Source organism: Cygnus atratus, chromosome 1 (assembly GCF_013377495.2).
Source record: "Cygnus atratus isolate AKBS03 ecotype Queensland, Australia chromosome 1, CAtr_DNAZoo_HiC_assembly, whole genome shotgun sequence".
Taxonomy (NCBI): Eukaryota; Metazoa; Chordata; class Aves; order Anseriformes; family Anatidae; genus Cygnus; species Cygnus atratus.
In genome coordinates this window covers 82,800,663-82,816,075 of record NC_066362.1, presented here as the reverse complement: position 1 = coordinate 82,816,075, position 15,413 = coordinate 82,800,663, and the positions used below count along the sequence as shown (strand labels likewise).

General features: G+C 38.4%; 1 protein-coding gene across 2 annotated transcripts in view; it reads left to right on the top strand.

The window, feature by feature from the left end:
* Positions 1–15,413, top strand: part of GBE1 (1,4-alpha-glucan branching enzyme 1) — a 174,200-nt gene that overhangs the window by 95,527 nt on the left and 63,260 nt on the right. For both annotated transcript variants that reach the window (XM_035541127.2, XM_035541126.2), the window contains exons 8-11: positions 2,651–2,766; positions 2,984–3,111; positions 7,632–7,730; positions 11,925–12,035. In XM_035541127.2, coding sequence (XP_035397020.1) covers positions 2,651–2,766; positions 2,984–3,111; positions 7,632–7,730; positions 11,925–12,035 — 454 coding nt within the window. The remainder of the gene's footprint in view (positions 1–2,650; positions 2,767–2,983; positions 3,112–7,631; positions 7,731–11,924; positions 12,036–15,413) is intronic.

The window sequence follows — 15,413 nt, the reverse complement described above, 5'->3', positions numbered from 1 at the left end:
GAAATTCTCTTAATTTCCCCCCTATCCCCAAGTTTATATGAGAAACAGAGTTTATTTGTTTGTTTATTTATTTACAATCTTCTCTCCCATGTGCAATCAGATGGCTGGAAAACATCTGCTGCTCCTACTCAGGTTTTTGAAGTCATCAATTTGCTAACTGATCTTTTGGTTCAGCAAACTCATCTTGTTTATTCTTATCTGTAGTCACTTTTTCATGTAAAAGTCATTACAATTTATTTTCATAATGGTTCTACATCTTTTTTTCCAAAGATCAGTTTTCAGTGCCAGCGGTTGTGGAAAAATTACATGTGTTACCCATCTTGGGAACTGTGTGTTTTATAAATGTGCAAATCCTCTTCACCATCTTAAGAATTTTAAGGTTATAAAGTCAAGCAGTCTGTAATGAGGAAAACCAGCTCCCAAGTCTGACTGGTGCTTGTGGCAATTAAACTACTCTTTGTACATGTATTATCTTAATCATGAGAGATTATTTTTTATCACTGTGAGCAAAAGTCAGCAGTAGCTGTACAGCGTTTAGCTAACAGCAAAGAGCTTTCTGCAAATTTGATGGTGGGTCAGGAAAAGATACAGCAAGCATTAGTAAAAAGCTGCATTTTTAAAGTGGCAAGTTTACCAGTTCACAAGGATGTCAATACCTTTCTAATCCTTTCACTATCAGAGCATTATCTTTCTTTATTTTTCATTCATTGCAAATCATTTCACCTTAGAAATAAGAAATATATGAAAGGTTCTATAGACAAGCTACAGAGATCCTCCTACTGTAGTATTATCTTGTGAATTAAATATTTGGCTGGAAAAAAAGAGTCATGTAATACGTGCAAGAGGTATTAAATTATTGAATTGAGACAATATGCTGATTTGCATTTCCTAGCTTTGGAATTTCTGATTTGGTAATACTTCTATTTTTATATAGTGCAGTGCACATGAAGAAAAGCAGAAATATTTTAATCACATTGAGGTAAATAAAAATTGGCTGTTCACTGAGATCAGGATTTTATCAGCTTCTTGGTGTGTCTAGGGTGTCCCCATGTTTTCAGATTTAAAGCAGCCTTCATATGAGGAAGGTTCTGGAAGGAAGGAAGGGTGGGATGTTAGTTTGCTAAAACCAGTTTGTTTCTTGTGTTATAATTGCCTCATGAGTGTACTGCTTCTGGTGTCTGCTAAATGAAACATAGAAAGGGACACCTTCATTGGCTAGCGCCAGCTATGTGCATACATAAATTATAATAGTGATACAGCTTAATGCACTTTGTGCTAGGTGTACCCCTTCCATCTCACCCAGCAGAGGGTGATGGGTGAGACTCTGCATGCTTCTGTGGCGCTTCCCCTTCTCCTTGGGCACAAATTTGGTAACAGGTGGGATTGTAGTTATGCTGTGTTGGGAAATTGATATGAGATGAGCTGTAATGCCGGCAAATGTTGAAGACATGAGCAAAAAGGCATTCGGCACCTCATGTGGTTAGTTGAGATGGATGAGCTGTCTGGAGCCTTAGTTCGCAGGAGATGCACCTGATGCAGCCTGAGCTGAGAGTGTCAGAGGGCAGGGGCACAGCAGGTGACCAATGGAAGCAAGACACGTGTGTTTTTGAAACTACTAAAACCATTGTAGCTCTTAGTAGTTTCAGTAGGAAAACTGTTTGAGAAACCATTCTGCTCTTTGTTACAAATTCTGTTCACAAATGCCTCTATGTGCTTAATCACTTTGAAAACTCTTTTATATTTATGTTTTACTGTCCATGCCTTGTTTGTGTGTTTGTTCTATATCATTGCTGTTGTTCTGAATTGCAGATATCTCCTCAACTTTCATTAGTTTGCACTTTAAGAAGTTCTGTAACACAGTAGGTGATGTGTGATTTGCATGCATAATTTAAGGAAGGGGAAAAAAATCAACTTCCGTTTGGCCTAGGAATTACTGTAAATCCATAAAATCTTGGGAAATAAATCCTACCTCATATACTTTCCCTTTGAGTACCTAAAGGGGGACTACAGGAAAGCTGAGGAGGGACTCTTTGTCAGGGAGCGTAGTGACAGGAGAAGGGGTAATGGTTTTAAACTACAAGTGGGTAGGCTTAGATTAGATGCAAGGAAGAAATTCTTTACTCTGAGAGTGGTGAGGCACTGGAACAGGTTGCCCAGAAGAGCTGTGGATGCCCCATCCCTGGAGGTGTTCAAGGCCAGGCTGGATGGGGCTTTGGGCAACCTGGTCTGGTGGGAGGTGTCCTTGCCCATGGCTGGGGGATTGGAACCAGATGATCTTTAAGGTCTCTTCCAACCCAAACCATTCTACGAATCTATGATTTTTCCATTCCATTTTATAAGATCTTTTCTCACAGAGTATAATTGTCTTTAGAGATGCAGATGTACAGTGACACACATTGTATTAAAATATGTTAAAACTATAACCTATATAAGTGTGTATATATAGGCAGCTGTGTAGATATAGATATTGTAAGCTCCCATCTGCAATCTTAATTATGTGCAGTAAAAGACAGGGATTCAAGGAATGAGGAAAAAGACATTAAAAAGATAAAAGTCCAGTATAAGTAGTATATATTCAAGTGAGGAACTCTATATAATGAACTCCAGTTACTTTCACGGTTTCTAAAATTTTTCATTTATGTTTTTTTAGCTGGGAAGTTTTGAGATTCCTTCTTTCGAATTTGAGAATGTGGATTGAAGATTATGGCTTTGATGGCTTCCGATTTGATGGTGTTACATCTATGCTGTATCACCATCATGGGATTGGTAAGTAATTTGGTCAACTCTAATCTAAGTAGTCCTGTTCTAGTTCTGTTGCTGCAGAAATGGTGATACAAAAGTTCACTGAATGCTCAAAATTCAGACTTGCTAATATCTTATTGTGCTGTTATATTGACAGATTTGAAATTATGAATAACAATTCGCATATGGCAAAATGTGTTTAAAAATGTAACTGTGTCCTTTAAACTTCATGTCTTAATAGGCACGGGATTCAGTGGGGATTACAATGAATATTTTGGCCTACATGTGGATGAAGATGCTTTGTGTTATCTAATGCTGGCCAACCACATGGTTAACTTCTTGCATCCGGAATGCATAACCATAGCAGAGGTAAAATCAGAATTTACCATACTCAATGACATAATATTGATTAGTTTGCTTTGGGATGTGAATTTCCTGGTAATTATCAAGTCACACTTCAGGTACTCAAGAAACAACATAAGCTGACAAATATTAATTAGGAGACAGACTTTGTCTTGTGAGGAAAAACAAGTGGAATACACATTTTGTGAATTTTCTGTGTTATTGGGTCATTAACTGATGTGGGGATTACCCCTCTCCCCCCAGTCTCCTTGAATTTGTAATGAGGTTTGTTTTCATTAGTTTAAAGTTTTTGTATGATTGCCATTTGTCACTAGCAATTCATGGTACTAAAGATTAACAGCCCTTGCACTGTTTCGCATATTTTGAATTATAATGGCATAGTTGACAACTGTTCTTCATAATAATTGTGGTAAATTTTATAAATGCTGAATATGTGTGCTAATTTATATTGAGTATTAAATTACCCTAGGTTTTTGAGGGAATAAATAGGCTATATTTAAGTTGGTTGAGTTTTCAATGATATTTTATCTCTTTATCTAAACGAGTAATTCTTGTAAACCTTGAGGATTCTTCTATTGTTATATTTAAATATCTTTTCATTTTAAAAAAGTTGCATCTATCTCATATCATTATGGACTATCTAGATTGTTAATAAAGCATTTTTGGATTAGAGTTCCTAGTTCCTCTTTGGGAAAAGAAAATTGTGCAATTTTTTTATTTATTTTTTTACTTTTGATAAGTTTGCATTATAAACAAAAACAGCTAAAAGCTTAATGGCAGGCTGTCAAAAACAGCATCTGGTAAGCAATTAATAGTAAAGTTGAGGTGGTTTCATTAATCTGTAGGTTTATTTGAAGTAAGTTATTGTGGGAGAGAGACGGCTTATTTTCTAGGAAGACAGATTATAACCAATTTTAAGTTCAGTCTGCTTATATTACCTGGTTTAAGAGTTGTTTTTATTTTTAATAATATGCCCCTTCAGTTTCTCTTGCTTGAGTTGAAAACTGCTTCTGTTTCAATATGATATTCTTCAGCTTGAGGCAGTCACTATACGGAATAGAAATTTGACTAATGTGTTCCATGGCTAAAGGAGACTTTCAGAAGGAGGAACTGTTGGCATAACTGAAAATCGCAAAAGGCAATGAAGAATTTCTGCTTTCTTATAATGATGATGGAATGAGAGCCATATGAGTAAGATATGTTTTTATGTAGCCATAATTAATGATAATATATTCCTTAATTATTTGACGGATAACTTGCACAGCTTTTTAATACTCTGTGCATTCACCATCTTAGTAGTTCCTAAATTTTTAGATATTACTGACTGTATGCTTATATTTCATTTGTTTTTTTACTTAAAACTGGGATTAAGATTTTGTATAATTAGAAAAAAAAAAAAAGTGTTAAGCAAAAATTAAAACCTTCAGGCATGATGTAAAAACAAACAGGCAAAAAAATCCCTCCTGCAGTGATTTCATTTTTTTATATGCAGCTCGTGTCAAACTAAGGTGTGAGCAACTGCTTAGGAATTGGCAACTTATATTTGGATATGAAGATATTCTGAACATAGTAATATTGGATTTTTTAGTGTTCAGGCAAACTCTTCAGATATAGGTGGATATAATAAATACTAAATTTCCAATTTTATTTCCCTAAATATGACTTTAGAAATTGTGAATAAAGTCAGTGGGTGCTATTTAAATCTCAGATGCACAGCCTTGGCCTGGTAGGCATCACAACATTGCAGAGAGAGGCTTTTATTTCAGGTCTGATGTTTTGGAGAGCGTCAGTCCTGCTTTTATTCTTTGACTGATTTAGGAGACCTATTCAATTTCCTTTTCTAGTATCTAAACATTTGGAAAGAAAATCTACTTTGCTAATCTTTAAGATTTACAGCATGTGGAATCGCTAGTCTTAAGGAGCAGCTGAGGGAACTGGGGTTGTTTAGTCTGGAGAAGAGGAAGCTCGGAGGAGACTTTACTGCTCTCTACAACTACCTGAAAGAAAGGTGTGGAGAGCTGGGGGTCGGCCTCTTCTCACAGGTAACTAGTGATAGTACTAGGGGGAATGGCCTCAAGTTGTGCCAGGGGAGGTTTAGGTTGGAAATTAGGAGACATTTCTTCACAGAAAGAGTAGTCAGCCATTGTGTTGCCCAGGGAGGTGGTGGCATCACCATCCCTGGGGATGTTTAAGGAGAGGTTGGATGTGGTGCTTAGGGACATGGTTTAGTGGGTGACATTGGTGGTAGGGGGATGATGGTTGGACCAGATGATCTTGGAGGTCTTTTCCAACCTTAATGATTCTATGATATGAAGATATCTACATAAGGAGAATCAGTGTTGTTTAAAAAAAAAAAAAAAAAAAAAGATACGGGTGCAGAAATTCTTTTCGCAGCTAGTTTTACACTTTTAAAACTGCTTGTACTTTCCTTCAGTATGGCTATCCCCATACTTAACTCTGCTATTAATTTTCTTCAGTAAATTGAAAGAGTGAAATTGTGTGTGAAATATATAAATATTGATAAATACTTCAAAATAAATAATAGATATGTTCATTTATGAAGAGAACTAGGGTAGTCTAGACTAACTTCTTGCTCAAAGTAGGTTCAACACTGAACTTGCACTAGGTTGGTTGCTCAGGGCTTTGTCTAGTTGGTCTTGAAAACCTTCAAGGACATATCTCACACCGCTCTGAGCAACCTGTTCCAGTGCTTTTTTATTGGAACCTTGTAAGTGTTTGTATGTTTGTTATCTTTATATCCAGCTAGAACCATCCCTGTATCAATTTAGGACCTTTGTCAGTTTTTCTCCTGCTGTCTATCTCACAAAAGAGTCTGGCTCTGTCTTTCTCGGTAGCCTCCTCAGGCACTGGCTGCTGTTTGGTCCCCTGTAGCCCCTTCTTCCCCTGACTGAACAACTCTTTCCCTCAGCCTCCCTTCCCAGGGCACATGCTCCAGGCCCAGCTGTCCTGGTAACCTCCTCCTAAACTTCCCAGCAGTTTTGGCAGGGTCTGTCTTTAACTGGGGACAGGGATAAGGAGCAGAAAGTGGATGCAGTTTTCTCTGTGGTCTAATGACTGCTGAGTGAGGTGTGATAATCCCTTCCTTTGATCCCCTGTCTTTTCACTCAGCTGAGGATGCTGCTGGCCATTTCTGCTGCCAGAACAGGCGGCTGGCTCATGCTCAGCGTGCTGTTAGCCCAGGGCCCTTCCAGCAGAGCAGCTCCCTGGCCTGGCAGTCCCCAGCCTGCCCAGGGCATTAGTCCATCCCAGGGGCAGGATTTGGCATTTGCCCTTGTTGAACTTCCTGAGGTTGCTATTGATCAATTCTTAGAGCCAGTCAAGGTACCTCTGGATGGCAGCCCGCCTTCCTTCTGCATTCCACACCTTCCCCAGGGATGCCATCTGTGAGCTTTATGATGGTACGGTCTGTTTCTTCACCTAGGTCAACATAGGCAGGTGGCCATGTATGTGTATGTATATGTATAACTCTAAGTGCAAATACATTTTTCACTCTGAAGTGAAAGATTTGGACATGGAAAGTCCAAATCTTGCATTGTTAATAAAGATTTTGCATTGAGTTAAGGTTCTGGTTTAAGATACTTTTCTGGGGATCTCTTGCGTCTTCAACTAGTCTAATGCAGCAGTTGGGTTGAAAACTGGATTGAATCCAGAAAACCAGTGAGCTTCCTAATTAAGCCACAGCTCTAGTCAAAATTTAATTCCATAAACTCTTGAGTAGACACGAAAGCGGTGTACATTAATCCATAACCATCGTGGCGGAATGACTTCTCACTTGCATAAGGTAATACAGCTGAGTGCTGGTAGGTATTTTGCAATTATGTGGGGATTTGCATTTTCTACACAGATAAGTGAACTTTAGAAGAAAAGATGTTATGTGACAGAACTCTCTAATAAAGTGGTGAAATAAATACTTATTTTAAAAAACTTTGAATGGCAAAGTTAAGAGTGATCAGCCTCCATGAACGTGAAACTGGAAAACTATGCAATAAGAGCATGTTACTTTCCAGGGTTAGCTGGATCAATGGTTTTGTTTTTGTGTTTAGGGAAAGGGTAGAGATTGTATTTTTCTTTCTGACTGTGGTTTATTCAGCCTCTTATTTTTATGCCATTCCTTATGCAAAATATCAATAAACAAAATAAAAGTTTAATTTGTCTTTGTTGACTACTTTCTACTTGCTATTGATTACTTGGAGCTCAAGAGAGCTAATTATTTCAAATTCTGCCTCTACTAAGGTCTCTTTCTCTTCAAATATCTATTCTATTAAAATGCTTTGTAGTAGAGTATTTGATGAGACAAGCCATAATGCTACCCTGTAACTTTTGCATTCAAACAGTAAGTCTTGGTGTTGTGATCACCTGATTTTTCTCCCTTCCCTTCTCACCCCCCATCAATCTTTGAAGGTGTTTAGTTTACAGAGTGCCTGTGTACTACTGTGCTACTGTATGGTGGAAAGTCTGAACTAGTGATTGTAATGCTAGCCAAATTATGTTGTGTTTTATTTAAGGACGTTTCTGGAATGCCAGCTCTTTGCCGTCCTGTTGCAGAGGGAGGAGGGGGATTTGATTATCGACTAGCCATGGCTATTCCAGATAAGTGGATACAGGTAAGAAAAGGTGTTCTAAAAATATGTTCTGCTCTTCAAAGTGGTGTGGTTCTCTAACTACACATACAGAGAAACACTTTGGAATTCTGCTGATGAATTTTAGTCTCCCTCATCTGTTAACTTAATGCCCTATTAAAATAAGTTCTGACAGTCTTGAGTACAGATATTAGTGGCTGAAATGAGAGCTGTCAGATATCATATCTTAGGTTTCAGAAGATGAGTAACATCATGGGCTATTCTTTGCATTCTAGCTGATTTTTTTCTTCATAAAATGTAGTAGGCATAGATTCATTTGGTTTGAAATAACCTGTATCTTGCAGCAGCGGTACAATGTGTAGTCTATATTGAATGTGAACAGGTAAATAATTTATGTGCGTATGGTTATCTCATTAAAAACAAACAAACAGAAGCATACATTGAACCCTACTGAAATTGGGCATAACAGTTGGCATGGAGCATAGATAGAGCTGAAAATTTAACCAAAGTAATCACAGGCAAATTACACTAACACCACCAATCAGTACCAAGGGGTTACAGAAAGAATAATAAGTCTGTAAATGCTCTTCAAGAACAATAATGTACTAATAAACATTGACTTTGATAAGGATTAAAATCACCTTTTCCTTAATACAGAGAATCACAAGAAAAAGAATGAAAAAATAAATGATCTCAAAAGGCCTTTACTGATGTTTTAGAGAATGCTTTTCGCTTAAACATAAGATTGCATCCAAATCCTTGGGTGTATCACGATAATCTGAAAACAGTAAATGTTTTATATGAGCATTAATGCCTCAATAAATGTAGTGAGTAGCTTAAAATAAAAAGTGAATTAACTTATCTTCAGCATCTTTCACTTTTGTAACTAGGAGGTAGAGGGCAGATTGGTTGAAAAATAGTTTTTAAACTTTTTTTCATGTGGAAGACAAACTTGCCAGCTTTTCTAAGAGCATCACTACACTTCAGAGCATGTAGTTTAGATCCTGAAATGCGAGGTGAGGGCTCATAATTCTGTAGTAACAAAGAAAAAACCTTGTTGTGATGGACTTGGTGGTTGTTTTTTTCCTTCTACCTTCAGCTTCCCTACCACTCTTTGACTGGTAAAGATGAGTGATTTCCTGAGTAGGTAAAAATATTACACAGGGAAGAAAAAAAAAAGACTAAAATTTTAGAAGAAAACTTTTTATCTATAATAACCAATTATAATCTATTTTGGCAATCTCTGCTGTGAGCTGCTTATTTTAATTTTTAATATACAGAGAGGAAGCATGCCTATCCTGCAGTAAGTTCTGTTCTTTAACTGGGGAGAAAAGCTTCCAGAAACAGCAGATGAATGTTTGGTATGCTGATGGGATGTTGGGTGTAAATTCAGCTATTATAGTCTAGGCTGTTTCCCAGCATACTCTGATTATTTAGGAGTGTGATTGTGCAAGAACATAGGGACATGCAGGCAGAAATCTTCTCGATGAGGAAACTGCAAATAAGTAATCACAACAGAAGATCTTGAGGTGAAAAAAGAGGTTGTGTGTGTACTTCTGTTACTCCACTTCTCAATATAAAAGTAAAGCTAAAAGGACTGGAAGAGTAAACTTAGAAGCAAGGTCTATCAGCTGTGTTTCTTTTTTCTTTTTTTTTTTTTTTCTTTTCTCCTAGACTGCTTGCTTACATTTCTCTCCAGCTCTTTAAGTATGTACCTTCTAAAAGCATGTTTTTCTGGGCAACTTCCTAAAAGCAGTTTTAGACCTGAAGGATCTCCAGGGATCCATGAACTTGTTCTGAGGGATTTGTAAAAAGTAGTTGCCATAACAGTGGGTTCAATAGGTCAGGTTAAACGTAGATGTAGTATATAACATGATGTTGCGTAGGTACCTGAATGTTTTCAGGGCAAGAACTCAGGCTGGGGGGAAAAGGTTGTTTAGGAGTACATGGTCAGTTAAAATCGGAATGTTAAATTTGACAGGATCGTATCAGCCTTCTTTGTCACTGCCTTTTTCTCTTTTTACCTATCATGTACATGACATATACCTTTTTATGTATATATCATGCATATATATATATACATGTTTAAACTGGAGTGAACAATGTTAGGCCTGTTAGTTTGACCTCGGTGCCAGGAAAGCTCATGGAGCAGATTATCTTGAGTGTCATCACGCGGCACTTGCAGGGCAACCAGGCGATCAGGCCCAGTCAGCATGGGTTTATGAAAGGTAGGTCCTGCTTGACGAACCTGATCTCCTTCTATGACCAAGTGACGCGCTTGGTGGATGAGGGGAAGGCTGTGGATGTGGTCTACCTTGACTTCAGTAAGGCTTTTGACACCGTTCCCCACAACATTCTCCTCAAGAAACTGGCTGCTCGGGGCTTGGACTGGCGTACGCTTTGTTGGGTTAAAAACTGGCTGGATGGCCGGGCCCAAAGAGTTGTGGTGAATGGAGCCAAATCAGTTGGAGGCCGGTCACTAGTGGAGTCCCCCAGGGCTCAGTGCTGGGGCCGGTCCTCTTTAATATCTTTATCGATGACCTGGATGAGGGCGTCCAGTGCACCCTCAGTAAGTTTGCAGATGACACCAAGTTAGGTGCGTGTGTCGATCTGCTCGAGGGGAAGAAGGCTCTGCAGGAGGATCTGGATAGGCTGGACCGATGGGCTGAGGTCAACTGCATGAAGTTCAACAAGGCCAAGTGCCGGGTCCTGCACCTGGGGCGCAACAACCCCAAGCAGCGCTACAGGCTGGGAGATGAGTGGCTGGAAAGCTGCCTGGTGGAGAAGGACCTGGGAGTACTGGTTGATAGTTGGCTGAATATGAGCCAGCAGTGTGCTCAGGTGGCCAAGAAGGCCAACAGCATCCTGGCTTGCGTAAGAAGCAGTGTGGCCAGCAGGTCTAGGGAAGTGATTGTCCCCCTGTACTCGGCTCTGGTGAGGCCGCACCTCGAGTACTGTGTTCAGTTTTGGGCCCCTCGCTACAAGAAGGACATGGAGGTGCTCGAGAGAGTCCAGAGAAGGGCCATGAGGCTGGTGAGGGGTCTGGAGAACAAGTCTTACGAGGAGCGGCTGAGGGAGCTGGGGTTGTTCAGCCTGGAGAAGAGGAGGCTCAGGGGAGACCTCATCGCTCTCTATAGGTACCTTAAAGGAGGCTGTAGAGAGGTGGGGGTTGGTCTGTTCTCCCACGTGCCTGGTGACAGGACGAGGGGGAATGGGCTAAAGTTGCGCCAGGGGAGGTTTAGGTTGGATATTAGGAGGAACTTCTTTACCGAAAGGGTTGTTAGGCATTGGATTGGACTGCCCAGGGAGGTGGTTGAGTCGCCATCCCTGGAGGTCTTTAAAAGACGTTTAGATGTTGAGCTTAGTGATATGGTTTAGTGGAGGACTTGTTAGTGTTAGGTCAGAGGTTGGACTAGATGATCTTGGAGGTCTCTTCCAACCTAGACGATTCTGTGATTCTGTGATTCTGTAATGGAGAATGATAAAGCCCTATAGAAAAAAGAAAACGCTGAAATTAGGCTATATTTAGAAGAGGAAAATAGCATCATGTGAGGCAGAAAATTGCTATTGATGTGATTTAATTGTTAAATTGCTTAAAAAAGAAAAAAGAAAGCTAGCATGGCAGAAAATAAAGTATGTTTTGTATTCCAAAATTCAGGCATTCAAACTGGTTTGGAACAGAGCTGGAATTTGCAGATCAGGGAACCTGGAAGTCCCTGTGCTAAGCAGATTCTGGTTTTATTGTACACTTCATGGCAACAGCATAGGTACAATCTTGCAACATGCCATTCTCCACAACACAGCTCAGTACTTAAGCTATAGTTATGAAGGATGGTGCCATATGCTAAGGTTACTTGAAATACAGGACATCTTTCAATACCTTGTGTAGGTAGGTCTGTGCAGATAATTCTTCCCAGTTTTTGGTGCAGTGTTCTCTTGCAGCTCATAAATCATATGGCCCACTGTATCAAAGGACTCACATGATAGGTGCCAAGTCCTATTTTCCCTGTTGATACATGGGAGTACAGGAGAAACAAAGTATACAAGTCATCTCTTTGGATTAGCAGAGAAAGCTCATCACTGCAAAGCTTGGTAGCAGGAAAAGCTGAAGTTCACAGTTCATTGGAAATTGCTGTGCCAAAATAATGAAGAAAGGCAGTACTGTGCTTTTACTTAAATAGAAATAACCTCTGAATGATATTTCCTTTATTTCTGTAGATCATTAAGGAACTGAAAGATGAAGACTGGAATATGGGAAATATTGTGTATACGTTAACGAACAGACGGTATGAAGAAAAATGTATTGCATATGCAGAGAGCCATGACCAGGTATGGTACCTATTGTTTTTCATATATAAGCAAGTAAAAGGTGAAGTTTAGAGGTTTAGCTGGTTTTTGTTTTTAAAACAAAGGATAAGAAGGACAGAAGGATAAGCAACAATTTCAGAGATGGGCAGGTGTGGTATGCTGCTTGTTTTTTTGTCATTCTTTTTCATTTTGGTTTGGTTTTGAACTTCCTTTTTAATAAAGGAATCCTGCCTTGCATGGGTGTGTTATCTTTTCAGTTTTGTTTTTTAACAAATAAATTCTAGCTTCGTCTTCGTCCTGCTTGTCATAGGACATAGGAAGACATATAACTCATGCCTTCTAAAAATCCACTTTCCATAAGGTAGGCTGAAGCACTGTTTATGGTAAGTGTTAAACAAGATGACAATTTAGCAAATTTGCTCACTGAATCAGTGTTTGAAATGTTTTTATTCCCTTCAAGAAAATGTTTTCTCTCTGAAAGGATTGCAAACCCCAATCCTGTTTTAAGATCTAAATGGAGTATTCTTTATCAGTTTGATTCAAAACACAGCAATTGTAATGGTTCTGTATATGGAAAAACAAAAAAGTAATGATGAGTTTGGATAACGCTCATCTCCCACAATCTTTCAGTGTTGAAAGTGTGATTTTTTTTGTTTGTTTTGTATTTTTTTGTTGTTCTGAGGAATCAGAAAACATGATGGTTGAGAACTTCAAAATTTTAAACTTAAAAATAAATAAATAAAACAGTTTTCTAATAAAAGGCTTAAATAATCTACCTTCCTCTCTTTGCCCTATGTAAGAGATGGACATTTCCAATACCTTTTATAATATAAATCAACAAAAGTGTCTAAAATTACAGCTATATTATATTTTAAAAATAATTTATCAGCTTTCTTTACTGTGCCTATTTGCCTTCCTATCACCGAGATTGTTATACAGTGTTCACGTAAAGCGTGAGAGCAGAGTCCAAGTCCTGGTTAAGAACCTCAGGTATTATTTGGAAATGCATATTTTTCTGATTATATGCTTTTAGTAAAGGTGATCCTTCGTCCCAGTGTGACATGTATAACATCACTGTTGCTGTTGTTTTATTTCGTGCTGGATTATATCAATAGTTTTTCATATGACAATATATTTCTGTTTTAGAATCTCATGTTTGGGAAGAAGATAGATATATTTATTTTGATTAAAAAAAAAAATAGAGAGAATTGCAGTCAGACACCAGAATGATGTGTGAGAAGTAGGATAGAGAAATAAAATGGGAGTGTGGATAAAATTCAATGTAAAAATATTCAGTGATGCCCATAAGAGGCTGAAACAATTCCAATTTCTTATATGTAATAATGGGTTATGAATTAGACTACTAACAAGCCAAGTACAAGGTCTCATGGTTATAGCAGATGTGTGGAAAATACCAACTCAGTGCTCATAGCAGTCAAAAAAGTAGATAGATTACTTGGAATTGTTATGAAAGGAGCAGACAGCAAAATCAGTATTCCACTGTAGCCTTTCATGGTTTACTTGCATCATGAATATTGGAGGCAGGTTTGGTCTTGTATCTCAGGAGATCCAGCATAACTGGAAGAAATGCTGAGAGAGTTGGTAAGAATAATTAGAAGGTATGGAGTGGCTTTCAAAAGAAGAAAACTAAATAGACTAAGACGCTTCAGGGTAGAAAAGAGATCATTAAAAGTGGAAGGACATCAGTTCATAAAGTCGTGACTGGCATAGAAAATGGGAACAGGGAACGATTACCCCTATTTCCAATGGAAAGATTAGAGGATATTAAAACTAATGGATGCCAGATTCTGAGTAAAGAGTTGTTGTTCCTCCCCTGTCTCTCTGGCATGAAGCAAGCTCTGTAACCCCTTGTCATAGGATGATGTGTTTGTTCAAACTTTGTGACTTCTAAAGCGTTTGAATTTGTTTCAAAGGAGATTGACTGAAGGCTCCTGAATACAAACATTCTGTTTCACCTGTCTATCTGTGATTGTTAGGGTAACATTTTGGTGAAGTATTGTTAAGAGTTTCATGTGCCTTCATACTCTCTCCTGCCGGTTAGCTACTGGCTGGTTTTGGAGACAGTACACTAAGCCAGATAGCCTGCTGGTCTGATGTCATACACTTCATGCACTTGTGTCTGTGTGAATACAGAAGTTAAGTAACCCTTTTATTGAAATAGAAGAATAGTCATTAACTATTAAAAAGTAGAGCCAAATGAAAGGCATGCAAATGCAGGTCTGCTTAATACAGAACTTTTTAGCATTGCAGTCTTGCCCCTGTTGCATAATAACTTTTTCTTAAGCTTGAGGGAATTTATTTTTAACTTGAGGGAATTATCTATTTATGTCATTATATTGCTAGTCTGAAAACTAAAGGATGATGGGGCCTTTCAGCTAGAGCTGTTTCCACGTAGACAACTGAGTTGTAATGTAGTGAGTTTTCACATTAGAGTATAAAGAGACTTGGGCTGCTGAAACAAAAATTACATATTTGCATGCAAACACTCCAAAATGTTTTCAACTACCTGTATGCTAATATATTAGAATAATCCTAATAATATTAGAATAAACAACAGCATTTGTTTGGTGTTTTTCGTTCTTAAATAACAGCAAACACTAGGAAGTTAGTAATTCAGTTACTGTTTTTTTGATAGAAATACTAGCTTATTTTGCTACCTTCCGTGAACTCAGAAAACCAGTAATATTCTTGATAGCATATAAATGAATGCTTCACACTCTGCATCTGTAAATCAGGAATATTGTTAATAGCTCTTTATTTGTACATCCTAGGAACTTTACTTGAGATGTTTGCTTTCTTAGATTTTTTTTTTTCCTACAATTCCAAAATGCTAGGTTGCTTGTGGCTTATTGAGTGTACACTAGCATTTTACATTTAATATATGTAGGCAAAAAGGTTCTCCGAAGTGATTGTGCAGTTTGATAGTAAAATATAAGACCATAGCAAGGGTTAGATAGCTAGGAGCTGATTGACTGTATACGTACACTCACAGGATTGCAAAGGAAAAGTGGAAAGTTGGGTCAGGTGTCCAGGCAGGGCTCAGCTCAGGGATGTCTCTGCCTCAACTTGCAGGCTTTTTCTTTTTGACAGGAGATCACATACCACAACCACATGGTTACACATCAAAAAATGCAACACTGCAGTAATTAGCAGCTAGGCTTATCATCAGAGGCAGGATGTTCACTTTGTGAATTGGGACTAGATTGCGTACACTGAGTCACGTCCTTGACCCCTTGCCAGTCTTCTGAGTCGTAGAATGGCTCAGATTGGAAGGGACCTTAAAGATAACCTTGTTCTAATGCTCCCTTTACAATACAGAACACCTGTTTAAAAAAAAAAAAAGTGTTAGAAGCACTTCTAGTACACCACTCAGGGGTT